Genomic DNA, 16433 nt, shown 5'->3' with positions numbered 1-16433 from the left:
CACACGGCAAATAACATCCCTTACTTGTAACTTTTTAATCAAGGGTTAATGTGTTTATTAGCAGACTTCGCAGCAGTGAAGCCAGCAGCGGTGTGGGGAGTGCATCCCACGCGAGGGACTCCGCGGCCGACTCCTACGACTCCGCCTCAGATTATAATGAGGTCAGTTTCTTTTGACATATACTATTATTATTATTATACTAGAGGCCGCCCGCGACTTCGTCCGCATGGAAACCCTATCAATCCCGCGGGAACTCTGGGATAAAAAGTAGCCTATGTGTTATTCTGGGTCTTCAGCTACCTACATATCAAATTTCATGGTAATCGGTTCAGTAGTTTTTGCGTGAAAAAGTAACAAACATCCATACAAACTTTCGCCTTTATAATAGTAGTAGGATACTTTAAACACACTAGCAGCTCATTAAGCTGATGCGTGTGAATTTTGATGCTTGGAGATTTTTAAAGTTTGTCTAGCTGATTCTTAAAACAATTGACTGAAGGAGCAGTTATGACACTCGTAGGAAGCTTGACATAGTACATACAAACATAATATCACGTAGGTATATCCGTTCCGGTGAAGACAGATCAACAGTACCCGAAACCGCCAAGCTTGCATGAAGAGAGTGATGTATGTGGATGAAGCGAAGGAAGTATGCAGAGATTGTGGCAAGTGGAAAGAGGTAATCTCTGCCTACCCCTCCGGGAAATTGGCGTGATTTTATGTATGTATGAATGTATGAAGACAGATCCAGCAGTCTTGAGAGACTTTAAGGTTCACGTTCTGTATGCATATATATGGTTTAAAGTTATTCAACTAGTGACAGGTAGCTAGCCCATCGCCTTAAATAAGAATTTTCTTACTTTCATTGCGCTTTGAATACCTGTATTATTTGTAAATATTAACAAATAATACAGGTATTAAACGCGCACATGCGCAATGCACGTTGCATTCCAGTCAAAAATGGCTTGGGACAAAAATGGCGGCTTTTCGTAGTGCTGTGCGCATTGTGATATCGATAGTTGCATTGCATGTGCAGTATGGTTCCTGGCACTTAAGAACTGCTGCCAACCACTGCATATTTTTCTCATGCGTGTTTTTTTTGTATTATATTTTTTGCTCTATATTGATAACGCATAAAATTTTCGCAGGATATTTACTTGCATATTACTTTTCAAAGGCAAACTGGATGTGTAACCGTGATTGATCCAGATCGATCGATGGTGTAGGTTCCCCTGCAAAGGTTGTCAGGCGGAAGACGCTTCGTGTAAAATCTGATTCACCCAATCCAGGGTCATTGGTCAAAAGCGCACCCCGGGCTCTTTACCAGAGCGGTGAGGATGCAATAAAGACTGCAGCCAGGGGGAAGAAGGTGTTTTAACCGTGAGCGATCCAACCAATATAGTTTAGGTTCCCCTGCAAAGGTTGCAGGCGGGAGACGCTTCGTGTAAAATCTGATTCACCCAATCCAGGGTCAATGGTCAAAAGCGCACCCCGGGCTCAGGATGCAACCGGGACTAAAGCCAGGGGGAAGAAGGTAAAAATCTGATTCAACCAATCCAGGGTCATTGGTCAAAAGCGCACCCCGGGCTCCTCCCCAGAGTGGTGAGGATGCAATAAAGACTGCAGCCAGGAGGAAAATGGTGTTGAGTAACCAGTGTTAAGACAGGAAGAAGAATATTGGGTAACCAGTGAAATGTTCGACGTTGTTGAAGAAAATGCTGCAGTGCAGATTGTTACCGCTTCTTCTGCACTGACTCCTTTAACGGAAGCGGCAGTAAACTTAGTTTTAAGTAATTTACCTATTTGACGTCAACCAATGTTGTCAAACCATACGTTTTGACAATTATACAATTATACTCATTTTCAGTTTCATGGGAATTAATGTAGCTTCATTCTTATTTTTTGGTCTAAATTGACCGGACTACTTACTACAGAACGCGAACTCAACTGCAGATAGGCCTAGCCGTAATTGGGTCCAATAGATATTTATAAGATGTCATTGTCAGAGTTACTCAAAATGGAGAAATAAACCATCCACACGAAGACCGACATCCGCGCGGACGGAGTCGCGGGGGGAAGCTAGTAATGAATAAAAAATTTGAATTTGTTATCAGACTGCGGGCGGTTCGGACGACGACAGCTGCGTTATCAAGGGCTTCCTGCACATCCCCGCGCCGCGGCCCGCGCCCCCCCCGCGCCGCCGCTCCGTCTCGGGCTCCGACTCCAGCAACAAGCGGGACTCCGCCGTGGGATCCTCGCCTGCCTCTGGTGCGTACCGTGCTTGTTCATGTGTTAACTGTCTTGTTCATGTTCGTTGAGAGAATTCTTTTAATGATTTTTATTTAATGTAATTTATTATAATATGAGTATATAATAATAATATAACAGAAATATATATGAATATATCATAAACCATTTTTTCATACATAAACCACTAAAGAAAGCTACCTCAATTTAAAAATACATGTTTCATACAACTCAATTTAATTTACTTTAATATAAATAATATAATATAAAAATATATGACTATAGAAAAAACTATTAGCGTCTTCAAAATAAGTAAAACAATGGCCAACTAGTTTGAATTGTATCAAATTGCAAACAAACTAGAAAGCCAATAAAGACTTAAAACATAAGTGACATAATAAACCAAAAGATTAAACAAATAAAATTAATAAAAAAAAACTTTCATACATACCTACATAACAATTACTTATATACCTAGATATTTGGATAGATTGACAGGACACAATCAGCTGTTCGGCTTTATGATAGAATTGAGATTCGAATAGTGACAGGTTGCTAGCGCATCGCCTAAAAGGAGAATTCCAACTTAAACTTTTAACAATAAATTTTAATTATCTTGTTGTATTGTAGTATTTATAAATAATGCAGAAATTAAACTTTATTAGTGACAGGTTGCTAGCCCGTCACCTAACAAAAAATCCCGAGTTTATAAGCCTATCCCTAAGTCGCCTTTTACGACATCCACTTTCTATTCTTTTTTTTGTATAAGTGCTGGGAGCCACAAGGCATTACATTATACAAACATCAAATCAATTATTGATCAATCAGCAGTGGGATCGTCAGCGGCTTCAGCGTCCGCGTCTCCATCAGGCGCGTCCGCGTCCGCCTCGGCCACGTCCAGTCCGCCCGCGTCTCCCCCGCCCATCATGACATCGGCGTCCGCCGTCAGAGTGGTCCTGTCTGCTACCGGGGAAGTCAGACGGACGACTAGACCAGCAGATATCGATATAGACAGACTTATATCGCTTGGGAGGTGAGATAACTCTAACATTATCTGCCGTCGTTTAAGCATATGTGTTTCTAACTACTTCGTCCAGTCCGCCCGCGTCTCCCCCGCCCATCATGTCATCGGCGTCCGCAGTCAGAGTGGTCCTGTCTGTTACCGGGGAAGTCAGACGGACAACTACTTCAAATCCTGGGATTTCTCTTATTACAACTGCTACCAGAGATGTTCTATCAGCTTACCGGTAACAATGAGATAAGCTGACATAAAGAACTTCGCTTGGGAGTGAAAATTATAACTAGTATGGTCCAGTAACCCAGATTGTGAAACAAGATCGTTGTTCCCCATTACCATTTAACGTAATCGTTTTGACATTTCAACATGCCATTCCTTTCAGTCTGTTATTTTGAAGGTCTGAAAACTATGTAGGCAAATATTCTTAAACATTTCAATAATCTACCATTTATTTTCTTTTAGCCCATAAAAAAAGCATCGCAAAAACTAAGTACAACTAATTTCAGAGAACGCAACACATCGGACGCCCGAGCAGTGGTGCTCCGCCAGCACGACGAGAACAACACAGCTGCGAGACGGTCCAACCGTCAGGAACAGATTCACAGAAGAGAAGACCACGCCAGACGAGAGGAACAGACCCACAGGAGAGAGGAACAGAACTCCAGAAGAGAGGAACACACCCACAGGAGAGAGGAACAGAACTCTAGAAGAGAGGAACACACCCACAGGAGAGAGGAACAGAACTCTAGGAGAGAGGAACACACCCACAGACGAGAGGAGCAGAACTCCAGAAGAGATGAAACGAAGAGAGAAGGCGCCACGCTCTACAAAAGAGGAGAGTTGATTTCTAGCGCTAGGTCGCCGACATGACAAATTATATACGTGTTTTTTATACATAAACGTCTATTTATCACTCTGTGTCTTATTTTCGATAATTGTTACACTTCAAAAAAAAATATTTCTCTTACAAGGTACTCTTGACTTGACCTTTCGCCAAGACGTCCCTAATTTGATCAAGATACTTTAGTCTATACCTTCCCACTCCAACCTTTCCATTCACACACTTCTTGTACGAGTATATTTGCTTAGCCAACTTGTTTTTATGCGTTCTTTCTACAAGCTCTAACCATGTAAGCATTTCCTTTTCTTTTCCTGTTACTAAATCTTCTTTCACATCATAATTTTACCCTATCATGCTGGTCTCTTGCCATTAATTTTACACCGGTCATACTTCATAACACTCTCATTTCCTTAGCGTTATGCCTTTTCTGCCACATTCTACTTTCACTCCCGTATATTATGGTTGGTACCAACACCCTCTTATGCAAAATTAAGTCCAACAAAATCAGTTCAATTTCCACGAGCGCTGTGTGAAAAAGCCTTATGTTAACGCTTGAAAAAAAAATCTATTCTTGCAGTTATAAATTCGATTTGATGATTAAAGGAGAATAAAACGAATACTTTCTCCAAATCACATATAATCCAATCAAATATAAGTCTCGTCCATGATTTTCGTCTGTAGCTATTTCTATCTCCGGTGGAGTTTGTCCCGCATAATGATGGCTCCGAGTTTCGAGACGCCATCTTGGTATTCCGTCTTGCCGAGTGGAGGCACCGCCGATGAGGTCTCTATAAATAAAATTCTTACGGTGAGCAAATAAGTGGGAAGAGTTTTAAGATAAGTTTCAATCATATATGTGCCGTGTGGATCCCGGCACCAACATAAAAAAAAATAGGACCATTCCATCTCATTTCCCATCGATGTCGTAACTACGGGATGGGCTTATTAGGCTAGCAACCTCTCACTATTTGAATCTCAATTCTATCAAAAAGTCAAACAGCTGAACGTGGCCTACCAGTCTCTTCAAGACTTTTGGCTCTGTCTTCCCCGCAAGATTAATTTGCTTTATTTTCTAGTATGTCTTGGATTGGTCGCTCGCATTGTTGCATTCCTAATTGCTTTCAGAAGCAGCATATGATTAGATTAGATATCCGGAATCCTTACCGCATTTAGCCCTGGGATCACTGGCGCCGCCTGCGCCGGCCTGTTTGGATATGGTCTTGGGGGCAGCCTTCCTCGGCTTGGGGCCTACCCTGCAGGGGTCCCCTGGGAGACGCATGGGCTGCGCACACGGGCCCGTGCCACTTTCGTCTGAAGCGCGCTGAAGACCCTCGAATTTAGCGCCGGGTCCTGTAACAGTAATTGGAGATTTTAATTTATAAATCCTTTATAAGTACATACATACATATGGTCACGTCTATATAGACTGTTGGCTCTGGCTCAGTTGACTGTTGGCTCATGGGATATCCCCTGCGGGGTAGACAGAGTCTTACAAACAGAGGCTTACAAACTTGGGATTCTTTTTTAGGCGATGGGCTAGCAACCTGTCACTATTTGAATCTCAATTCTATCATTAAGCCAAACAGCTGAACGTGGCCATTCAATCTTTCTTTCAAGACTGTTTGCTCTGTCTACCCCGCAAGGGTTATAGACGTATATGTATGTTTGTACAAAACGATATTATAAAATTAACTTACCGCTTTCGCAATAAGACCATATGTATGTATGTATGTAAACGATAAAATTAACTTACCGCTCTCGCAATAAGACCATATGTATGTATGTATGTAAACGATAAAATTAACTTACCGCTCTCGCAATAGTCCACTTGGTACGTAGTTTTATTACGATCCCTGTCAATCCTTTGTTTCAATTCCGGGGACGCCTCGTTTTGTAGGATGCTGTACAGCATCGGATATTTTGATTGAAGCTGAAACAAAGTTTGAAGGAAGAACGTTTTAAATTGTCCACAGCTGATGGCATAGGTACCTACATACATATGTATGTGAGTTGTCATTATATTTGTGCAAAAATAAAATCGTATCGAACTAATTAAGGGATTTCGGTAAATTTTTGGCGAGATTTGATAAAATTTTGTTTGATAAAAAAAAAAACAGAATAGGTAGAAAGCTAGAGAACTAGGTAGACCTACCTGAAGAAAAATATGTGGTTTTGCACTACAGAATACAGGAATATTGTCTCAATTCGAAGTTAGAGTTCTAACTCAAATCTGTGTATGTATAATTACAAGCGTAGGTATAATAAAAAAATGAGGAAAACAGTTTTCTTTTTCCTCGATTTTTATTTTTAAACGCCCTCAAAAAAGGTGGTTCTCAGTTTGACCTGTATGTGTGTATGTTCGTATGTACATACATATAAGTAAGTTTGTTTTTATGTATATATATCTATGTGTATATTTGTCCGCGATTATCTAGCGTTTCGCTGAAAAGTTTTTAGAAAATTAACCTACTTCAAAAAATTAGGAGATATATCGATTGGACGCTGTTCTTCTTTTCAAAAGTTACTTTAAAAAATTGTGTTTACCTTGTCCAAGAACGCATTAGGCTGATCATATCGCGAGGTGGGTGTCTCAGGGGCAGCTCCCACACGTACCGGGTATAACTTCGGATCCAACAAGGGTCCCATGATCTAAAAATAACAATAACATTCAAATTGGCAATGCTGCCAGCTTTCTAGGCACACTCCCGCATGTTGATGCTACGCAGGGACTGTACAATTTGTAAATTAAATTTTAGTTTGTAGTCATCTTTTTTCTTACTTTTTATAAGTAGTTTTAGCTTATTATAATATTGGTGTTACTTAAATAATAAACAAATGTAATTTTTAGACATGTAACCGACAATTAAAATTATACAATAAAGTTTGTCAAATTGTTGTTAAATGATAAAGTTTTTTTACAATATGTTTCGTGAAAATTACAACATACATACATACATAAAATCACGCCTTTCCCGGAGGGGTAGGCAGAGACTACCTCTTTCCACTTGCCACGATCTATGCAAAATTACTAAGTAATACTTATCTCTTAATTATATCTTACGTTGGGGTAAAACATCGCGAGAAAAAGCTGTAAGGATATCCAGGTCCAAAGAAAGGTAACGAGAAATAAAAAAAACCTTGTCAGTACGCCAACTCTTCGCGTGGAGTCTCTTCGTGTAGAAACCCCAATCTAGGATCATGGTCAAAGACCACACCCTTGGATCCTATCCAGAGACATTTTGATGTTTACAGGTCTAACGCCACAAGGAAGAAAAAGACAGAAAACTGAGTAGAGTAGAACGCCAACTCTTCGTCAGGCGTAGAAACTAGATTTACCCAATTCAGGTCCATGGTCAAAAGTCGCAGACAGGTCTCCAAAGACGACAGAAACCAATATATGGTCATAAACGTGAAGTGCCGTGTGGTTCCCGGCACCAATACAAAAAAGAATAGTACCACTCCATCTCTTTCCCATGGATGTCGTAAAAGGCGACTAAGGGATAGGCTTACAAACTTGGGCTCCTTTTGTAGGCGATGGGTTAGCAACCTGTCATTATTTTAATCTCAATTCTATCATTAAGCCAAATAGCTGAACGTGGCCATACAGTCTTTTCAAGACTATGTCTCTGTCTACCCCGCAAGGAATATAGACGTGACCATATGTATGTATGTAACTCAAGAAGAATAGCTACCTCGTTCCTACTGAGTTCACACATACGAGTATCACGTCCATATTTCTTACGGGATTGACAGAGCCTGATATTATCGAAGGGCTGGAACATCAGGTTTAGCTACCTCGTTCCTACTCCAACCGCCTTCTTTCCCCGGAGGCAGCTGCGGCATCTCCCCACCAGAGTACTGTGGACACCTGCAATCTGGGGGGCGTGAGTGCTGCATACACGCTTGGTAGAACGCTAACTCTTCACCAGATAGTTTTGGAGTCCTGTGTACAGCAGTTATGAGAGTACATAATAATCCTACTAATATTATAAATGCTAAAGTTTGTATGTCAGTATGGATGTTTGTAACTCTTTCACCAAAAAACTACTGAACCGATTACGATGAAATTTGGTATGTAGGCAGCTGAAGACCCAGAATAACATATAGGCTACTTTTAATCCCGGAGTTCCTGAGGGATTGATAGGGTTTCCATGCGGACGAAGTCGCGGGCGGCCTCTAGTATCATATTCTCATCTCATCATCTCTTCATTATAGTTATTTTTATTCAAAAATACAGTAGTATGTTCACATACTCGGCCATCCCCCCTATTCCGGTGGCGGCGCCTCCTCCCCCCGCTCCGGGCAGATTGGGCCATAGGTAGTCCTTTCTGTACGTCGTCAAATAATGATCCATGTTTCAAGAGAACCAAGTCTCCGCATCACCACTGAAAATTTTGATATGAACTGCCAATTTTTTTTCACATTATTCGTTTGAAACGGTAAAGTTATAGCATGTTATTTTGATCAATTTTGACAGGCTAATGACTTGAGAATTGACATCGCATGGCATCTTAGATTGTCAAACTGATTTGACGGTGAATTCTAACATTCTATATACATACGTAGGTACATATAATCACGTACATATCCCTTGCGGGGAGACAGAGCCAACAGTCTTGAAAAGACTGCAAGACCACGTTCGGCTGTTTGGCTTAATGATAGAATTGAGATTCAAATAGTGCTAGCCCATCTCCTTAAAGAAGAATCCCAAGGTTATAAGTCTATCACTTAGTCGCCTTTTACGACATTCTGCATAGTCAAATCTTTTTCTTTAGTAATCGTTCTTACATTGTAGATGACATTATAGATTTAAATTTTTAAGTAATCTTTTTTAATCTGTGATTCCCAACTTGATTTCAGGTATAATACTCGTAACTAGCTTATTTCGCGGGATCTCGCTCCCGTGGAAATTTCCAGAAAAAAAATTGCCTTATAATGTACTTACAGGTAGAATAGAACATAATTATAACATTAAAATCGCTTCAGGAGTTTTTGAGTTTATTCGTTCCAAACATACAAAACTACTTACACATCTCTTTTTGATTAGTGTGGATAAACAATAACAGTGTAAACGCGACTTCGTTCGCGAGATATCTTTTTTCGCAATCAAAATTAACCTTTATCTTCCTCAGGGTCAAATTTATCTCTGTACCAAATTTCAACAAAATCGGTTTAGTAGTAAAGGCGTAACAGACATACCGAGTTACTTCCGCATTTATAACGTAAAATTGTGTCTCTATTTGCCATCTCCAGTAACATGTTAATAACAGGTTTTTTTCACGGGTTTAATATAAAAAAAACGTTATTTTTATGATGAAACAAATAAACAACTGCCTTAAGAAAACAATTTTATTCCAAAAATGTGATAAACGAATATTTAGATATAAAAATTACTAATTATAATAACATCATAACTAACTCAAAAGTAAACAACGTGATTATGTATAAACCTTATTATAAACAAAATCGACATATTTAAATCCTATTAGGTCTTCTTCCTCCTGACCTTAGTCCCGGTTGCATCCTCACCACTCTGGAGAGGAGCCCAGGGTATACATTTGAACCATCTAAATCCTATAAGGTATATAATATAATATATACGAGACAAATTACACAGATAGCTAACTCAACGATACTATATTTTATAAAAAAATACTTATATAGATAAACATCCAAGACCCAGGCCAATCAGAGAAAGTTCGTTTCCCATCATGCCCTGGCCGGGATTCGAACCCGGGACTTCCGGTGTCACAGACAAGCGCACTACCGCTGCGCCTGCGCAAAGGCCGTCTCTACTACTAAGGCTGGACATGTGCGCACCCGTGGCTACATTAAAAAAAGGCGAACCCTGGGCTCCTATCCAAAGAGGCGAGGACTATGATTTAATTGATATTAATTGATCCTGTAAGTATAGGTATAGGGGTTAAGCCATCTGCCGTAACCAGGTTCTTCCCGGGGCGGGCCAAAGGGTTTCTGGTCCAGAATCACCCTGGCGAGGAGGCTGTGACACGCTTGGTAAGTGGTGTCGCCGGTTCTTATACGCTGGATGCGCCTAAGTTGTTCTGAAATTGACATAAGGAGATAATGGCTTTATAACCTACTGCCGTGTGGTTACTGGCACTTTAGAAAAGGACCTCTCCATATATAGCCCATAGTTATCGTAATAGGCGACTAAGGTATAATAAAACAAAATACTGTTAAGTAAAACACACACTAATTTTACCGACGAACTGTTTTACAAATACGGAAAAATCTGCTTCCTTTGTGGCGAATTTCTTCCGGCTGATTAGTAGAACGTGTGGTTCCCGGCACCAATAGAACCACTCCATCTTTTTCCCATGGATGTCGTAAAAGGCGACTAAGGGATAGGCTTATAAACTTGGAATTCTGTTATTTTGGGTGATTGGCTAGGAACCTCTCACTATTTGAATCTCAATTCTATCATTAAGCCAAACAGCTGAATGTGGCCTATCAGTCTTTTAGCTCTGTATCCACGCAAGTGGCGTAACCGTGACTATATGTATATGAGATGAAGAACAACAAATCACTTACGCGTCAATGAAGGATCATATTTCGGTCTCAGAGACATGGCGGACGGCGGTTCAGCGTATTTCTCCGGCCTGGGCGGACGGTAGGAGCCCTTCTGAGTGGTGTCAGGTATCTCGATGTCGTCAGGCAGACGCAAGGTTTGTAGGGCTCGGGCGCGGCGAGTCAAATTCACGGACATGAACGGTAGTTCTGGAGAGAGCACATTACTTTTGATAGGAGTTTCTTGCAGTGATGATAGGTGATGTCAAAGTATAGGAGGTCAGGGCCTTAGGATATGACATTACGAAAAGTCCTCTAAAAAAAGGATGTTATTAAATTCCCTCAATTCTCATCTTGTCTTCTTCTTTCAAGAGGAAAGGGAATTGAGGGAATTTGAAAACATCCTCTTTTTTTAAGAGGACTTTCGGTAATGTCATAGTCGTGAGCACAAAAACTACGTTTGTATTTAACAATATACAAAACAGGATACCTCTAGAAAGCCGTGTGGTTCCCGGCACCAATACAAAAAAGAATAGGACCACTCCATTTCTTTTCGATGGATGTCGAAAAAGGCGACTAAGGGATAGGCTTACATACTTGTGATTCTTTTCTTAGGCGATGGGCTAGCAACCTGTCACTATTTGGATCTCAATTCCATCATTAAGCCGAGCAGCTGAACGTGGCCATTCAGTCTTTTCGGGACTATTGGCTCTGTCTACCCCCTAAGGGATATAGACGTGACTATATCTATGTATGTACCTCTCGAACAATACTTGGTCAAATACTCTGTCCTCTTTAAGTCCTGGATTTCATGTTCAATGGGCGTGGGGTCCAGTTCTTTGGACATGTACATCTTCGTCAACTTCGGATAGTCTTCTGCAAACTATTCTTGGCATTAGTAACATTTAGAATTTGTTCAAGTACTTACAGAACATGTTAAAAAACAGTATATCTAGCTTCTGCGCGTACTTTGTGAAAATCAATCAATCCTAAACTTTGTAATGAATCCCATCATTTTAGAAATCTGAAACTATCTGAATCTGAACCTGTCATTTCCTAAGCGTTCTAGCTGAATGAGACCTTTGATTCTCGACTGTCGCCTTCATCCCCCATTATACTAATATTATAATCATAAATCCAAATAAAATAAAATAAAGATTTTTTATTGTTTGTAACCATAAAACTCAAACTCCACCTATACCGATTTTGATGATAAGTATTTGGCAAATACCCCCTCGTTAACGTTTTATCGGGAGTTTCAGTTTCACGCGGGCGAAGCTACGGTCAACATCTATAAAGGGATAAACACGGTTCTTATGTTTGTGATAATTACCGTGAAAAATAATAACATTAAATCAATCCCTTCCCGGGGTAGACAGAGCCAACAGTCAGCAAAAAACTTAAAGGCCACGTTCAACTGTTTGACTTAACGATAGAATTGAGATTCAAATAGTGACAGGTTGATAGCCCATCGCCCAAAGAAAAGAAAGATAAAGTGGTGCTATGTTTTTCTTCATTAATGCTGGAAACCACACGGCACACATCGATATCACATGTTTGTGATATCGAGTTTATTCCTAAAACCAAACGAAAAAGGAAAGAGGCATTCTCTGCCTACCCCTCCGGGAAAGAGGCGTGATTTTATGTAGACATGTTTGTACTTACAAACTCCCATCAAATGTACATACTTTTGATGGGAGTTTGTATCATCGAGTTCCTCGCAGTTATGATAGGTGAAGTCAAATTATAGGAGGTCAAGTTGATCTGACTTATACAATCCAACAGTACGGTGTCGCGAGTGTCGGTGATGCCGTTTTTATCGCGCAAAAATCCGTGTGGTTCCCGGGACTAATACAAAAAAGAATAGGACCAATCCATCTCTTACCTATGGATGTCTTAAAAGGCGACTATGGGATAGGCTTATAAACGATATCGAGTTTATTCCTAAAACAAAACGAAAAAGATTAAACTTACTCGTTTGACGGCCTCCTTATAATACTCATGGTCAATCGGGCAGAGTACGTCTGGACATCTTCTAGGGACGTCCTTGGCTTTGAGGGCATCCCTGCTGAGTCCAACTATGAGACAATCGTCATCTTTGGCCTTTCGACGGGGACTTTTGCTGCAAAACATTCATCAAGAGATCATAAGCAAGGAAATGCTTTATTGTTTACTAAAGGAGTACATTCCAAATATAAAACAGTAACAGTTTTCAAGACATTCAAAATTTGATCTTTGAAAGTTCATCCGTGTGGCTCCCGGTACCAATAAAAAATAATAGAACCACTCCATCTCTTTCCCATGGATGTCGTAAAAAGCGACTAAGGGATAGGCTTACTGTAGCGGCCGTTCAGCCTCCATGGACAAACGAGACTCTGACTTGACAAATTTAGATGACTAAAACCGACTGACAGACTGTGAAAAAAAGGACAATCGACTTGGACACTAAAGAGACGACCATAAGACGACGAGACGACAAGACGTATCTTGAACGGGAAAATTCTTTTTTATTCTGACTAGACAAATAGACCCTCGGCCCGTTCACTTACAAACTTGGGATTCTTTTTTTAGGCGATGGGCTAGCAACCTGTCACTATTTGAATCTCAATTCTATCGTTAAGCCAAATAGCTGAACGTGGCCATTCAGTCTTTTCAAGACTGTTGGCTCTGTCTACCCCGCAAGCGATATATACGTGACCATATGTATGTATGTATGTATGTATGTACAAATAAAATAAAATAAAGATTTTTTATTGTTTGTAACCATAAAACTCAAACTCCACCTATACCGATTTTGATGATAAGTATTTGGCAAATACCCCCTCGTTAACGTTTTATCGGGAGTTTCAGTTTCACGCGGGCGAAGCTACGGTCAACATCTATAAAGGGATAAACACGGTTCTTATCTTGAACGGGAAAATTCTTTTTTATTCTGACTAGACAAATAGACCCTCGGCCCGTTCACTTACAAACTTGGGATTCTTTTTTTAGGCGATGGGCTAGCAACCTGTCACTATTTGAATCTCAATTCTATCGTTAAGCCAAATAGCTGAACGTGGCCATTCAGTCTTTTCAAGACTGTTGGCTCTGTCTACCCCGCAAGCGATATATACGTGACCATATGTATGTATGTATGTATTTTTGAAAGTTCGACGAGGCCGGCCCTGTCCCACTTTTAGTCAGCTCTGCCTTATGAATACCTTTCGTTAGTCTGTCCTCATCCATTCTCTCGACATGTCCAAACCATCTCAACATACATACATACAATCAGGTCTATATCCCTTGCGGGGTAGACAGAGCCTAAAGACTGATAGGCCACGTTCAGCTATTTGGCTTTAAGATAGGATTGAGATTCAAATAGTGACAGGTTGCTAGCCCATCGCCTAAAAGAAGAATCCCAAGTTTATAAGCCTACCCCTTAGTCGGCTTTTACGACATCCATGGGAAGAGATGGAGTGGTCCTATTCTTTTTTGTATTGGTGCCGGAAACCACACGGCACATACATACATACATACATAAAATCACGCCTCTTTCCCGGAGGGGTAGGCAGAGACTACCTCTTTCCACTTGCCACGATCTCTGCATATTTCCTTCGCTTCATCCACATTCATAACTCTCTTCATGCAAACTCGGCGGTTTCGGGTACTCTTGACCTGACCCTTTACCAGGACGTCCTTAATTTGATCAACATACGTTCGTCTAGGTCTTCCCACTGCGACCTTTCCCTCCACACTCTCCATGTATATCTGCTTAGTCAACCTGTTTTCAATCGTCCTCTCCACATGACCGAACCATCTCAACATACTCTTTTAAATTTTTATCACCACATCCTCACAATGCACAAGGCACAAGAACGCGAGATTTTAACACCGTGTGGTTTTGGTGGGTTCCGACTCCTCGTGAAACTTACGGTTTATTTTTCCTGGCATAGTCAACCATGTACACAGAACGGAATTCTATCTCTCCATCGAACACGGACATATTTAATAAACAATTTTATAAAACAACAAATTCAAACCAAAAATATTTTTGACTTTAAAGTTTTTTTATGAATGTCAAAACCAAGGATACTGAACCTGTCAGAACCTTGTCAAAAAAATACTTACCGTTTTGTTAAATTTCACTAGTAACTAAGACCCGTAATAATTTTTTGATATAATTTATTTCATCGTCTTACGGCGAAGAAAGAGTCAATAGTCTTGAAAAGACTGAAAGGTCAATAGTCTTGAAAAGAAAGAAAGAAAGTGAATGGACTGAAAATCGTATTTTCACAATTTTTCATCTATTTCTCAATCTACGTTTCTCATAACATAACATAAAATCACGCCTCTTTCCCGGAGGGGTAGGCAGCGACTACCTCTTTCCACTTGCCACGATCTCTGCATACTTCCTTCGCTTCATCCACATTCATAACTCTCTTTATACATTTCTCAGGTGTCCCAATAACGAAGTTCTATAACTAAAAACAACTATTGAAAATCCGTATCGCCTAAAAAATCCAACTTCGTTATATTTTACTGTCATAAAGCAGAATAAATAAATACACCCAATATATAAATATCACTTTATTCATAAGTAAATTATAATGTGCATAATATAACAAAATAACCAATTCTTAAAATTCCTTATTACTTGCGAAATATAGGTACTATTACAGTTAATAATTACAATATTTTTCACATTCCCTTTTCGCAATTATAGACAGTAACACCATCTATCTATACCTTAAAAAAAATATTAGATTTTCTGTCAATATTAAAAACACCTACAAAAATAATCATACATCTTTCCCGGTGGGGTAGGCAGAGATTACATCTATAAAGTCACCACGATCTCCGCATAATTCCTTTTTTTAAATCTTTTAAATATATAAAAGGTAAATGAGTAATCTCTTAATATATGAATTTAAAATTTGCTTTAAATTACATGGAAATTCCTATAGGAGCGACTTCCTTGTTCTCAGTAAGGTTCTATTCTGTGACTTTGACCATCAAATTTGAACCTTTCGTCATGATTATAAAGTTCTTAAACAATAAATTGAACCCACAAAGCTACGAAGGATTTTCAGAAACTTCAGGCAGGAGCTAAGACTCTACTAAGTATTTAAATCAAATAACCATAAAAAAGTCTTAAGTGAATAATAGCTTGACATATTAAATATATTACAGTATTTGACCAACCAAATTTTGAAAATAAATCTTTTCTGTTTATAAAAAAACAAGATACCAGACTATGCCTTAACCTCGATATATTTATCTATTTATCGTATCAATGTTAAACTTTTGTCCATACTTATCTTTTTATCGAATCACTTTCGTCATTAAGAGGTTTAATAATAACAGAAAATCTAATTACAATCATGACCAAATATTGCCAAATTCGTTAGAAATCTCTATTTAACCATGGAATTATAAACAAAGGTTAAAAACACTCACCTAAGAAGTTTTACGGAAAAAATAAAGGTAACTTCGAAAACTCGCAAGTTCATAACTTGGGATTCTTCTTATAGGCAATGGGCTAGCAACTTACACTATTTAAATCTCAATTCCATCATTAAGCCGAACTGAACGCGGCTTTCAGACTTTTCAAGACTGTTGGCTCTGTCTACCGCACAAGGGATATAGACGTGATTAAATGTATGTATGTATGTATGTAATTTTCCCGTCTTACGGTTTCCAAAAATCACGTAATTAAAAAGACTGAAAGGAATTGAAAAATCTATGTCTTTCTATTTAACCAAATTAGGAATGAACAAAAGGTCATTTTTCATTCTGATGGTTTTGTTAAGTTTGTTTTCA

At 39.5% G+C, this 16433-nt stretch overlaps 3 protein-coding genes across 7 annotated transcripts in view; 1 reads left to right on the top strand and 2 right to left on the bottom strand.

The window, feature by feature from the left end:
• Positions 1-4150, top strand: part of LOC106138876 (uncharacterized) — a 51496-nt gene extending 47346 nt beyond the window's left edge. For 2 of the 5 annotated variants that reach the window (XM_060950450.1, XM_013340168.2), the window contains exons 11-14: positions 65-161; positions 2115-2268; positions 3076-3280; positions 3772-4150. In XM_060950450.1, the coding sequence (XP_060806433.1) occupies positions 65-161; positions 2115-2268; positions 3076-3280; positions 3772-4135 (820 nt within the window). In that variant the 3' untranslated portion in view covers positions 4136-4150. Of the gene's footprint in view, positions 1-61; positions 162-2114; positions 2269-3075; positions 3281-3771 lie in introns of all 5 variants that reach the window. The other 3 variants (XM_060950448.1, XM_060950447.1, XM_060950449.1) reach the window with 2 other exon arrangements.
• A 643-nt stretch (positions 4151-4793) lies between these two features.
• LOC106138869 (uncharacterized) lies at positions 4794-8460 on the bottom strand. The gene is made up of 6 exons (XM_013340157.2): positions 8360-8460; positions 7902-8049; positions 6651-6755; positions 5916-6036; positions 5271-5456; positions 4794-4894 (listed from the first exon to the last, which is right to left on the bottom strand). Exons 1-6 carry the CDS (start codon positions 8458-8460, stop codon positions 4794-4796), a joined length of 762 nt encoding a protein of 253 aa, XP_013195611.2.
• Positions 8461-9954: 1494 nt separating this feature from the next.
• On the bottom strand, positions 9955-14616 carry LOC106138868 (uncharacterized). Its single transcript, XM_060950456.1, has 5 exons — positions 14546-14616; positions 12609-12756; positions 11394-11517; positions 10659-10844; positions 9955-10168 (listed from the first exon to the last, which is right to left on the bottom strand). Exons 1-5 carry the CDS (start codon positions 14614-14616, stop codon positions 9999-10001), a joined length of 699 nt encoding a protein of 232 aa, XP_060806439.1. The 3' UTR covers positions 9955-9998.
• Positions 14617-16433: the final 1817 nt, after the last annotated feature.

This window comes from Amyelois transitella, chromosome 21 (genome assembly GCF_032362555.1).
Source record: "Amyelois transitella isolate CPQ chromosome 21, ilAmyTran1.1, whole genome shotgun sequence".
Taxonomy (NCBI): Eukaryota; Metazoa; Arthropoda; class Insecta; order Lepidoptera; family Pyralidae; genus Amyelois; species Amyelois transitella.
The sequence above is the reverse complement of the archived record's forward strand: the minus strand, read 5'-3'. Positions and strand labels throughout refer to the sequence as shown.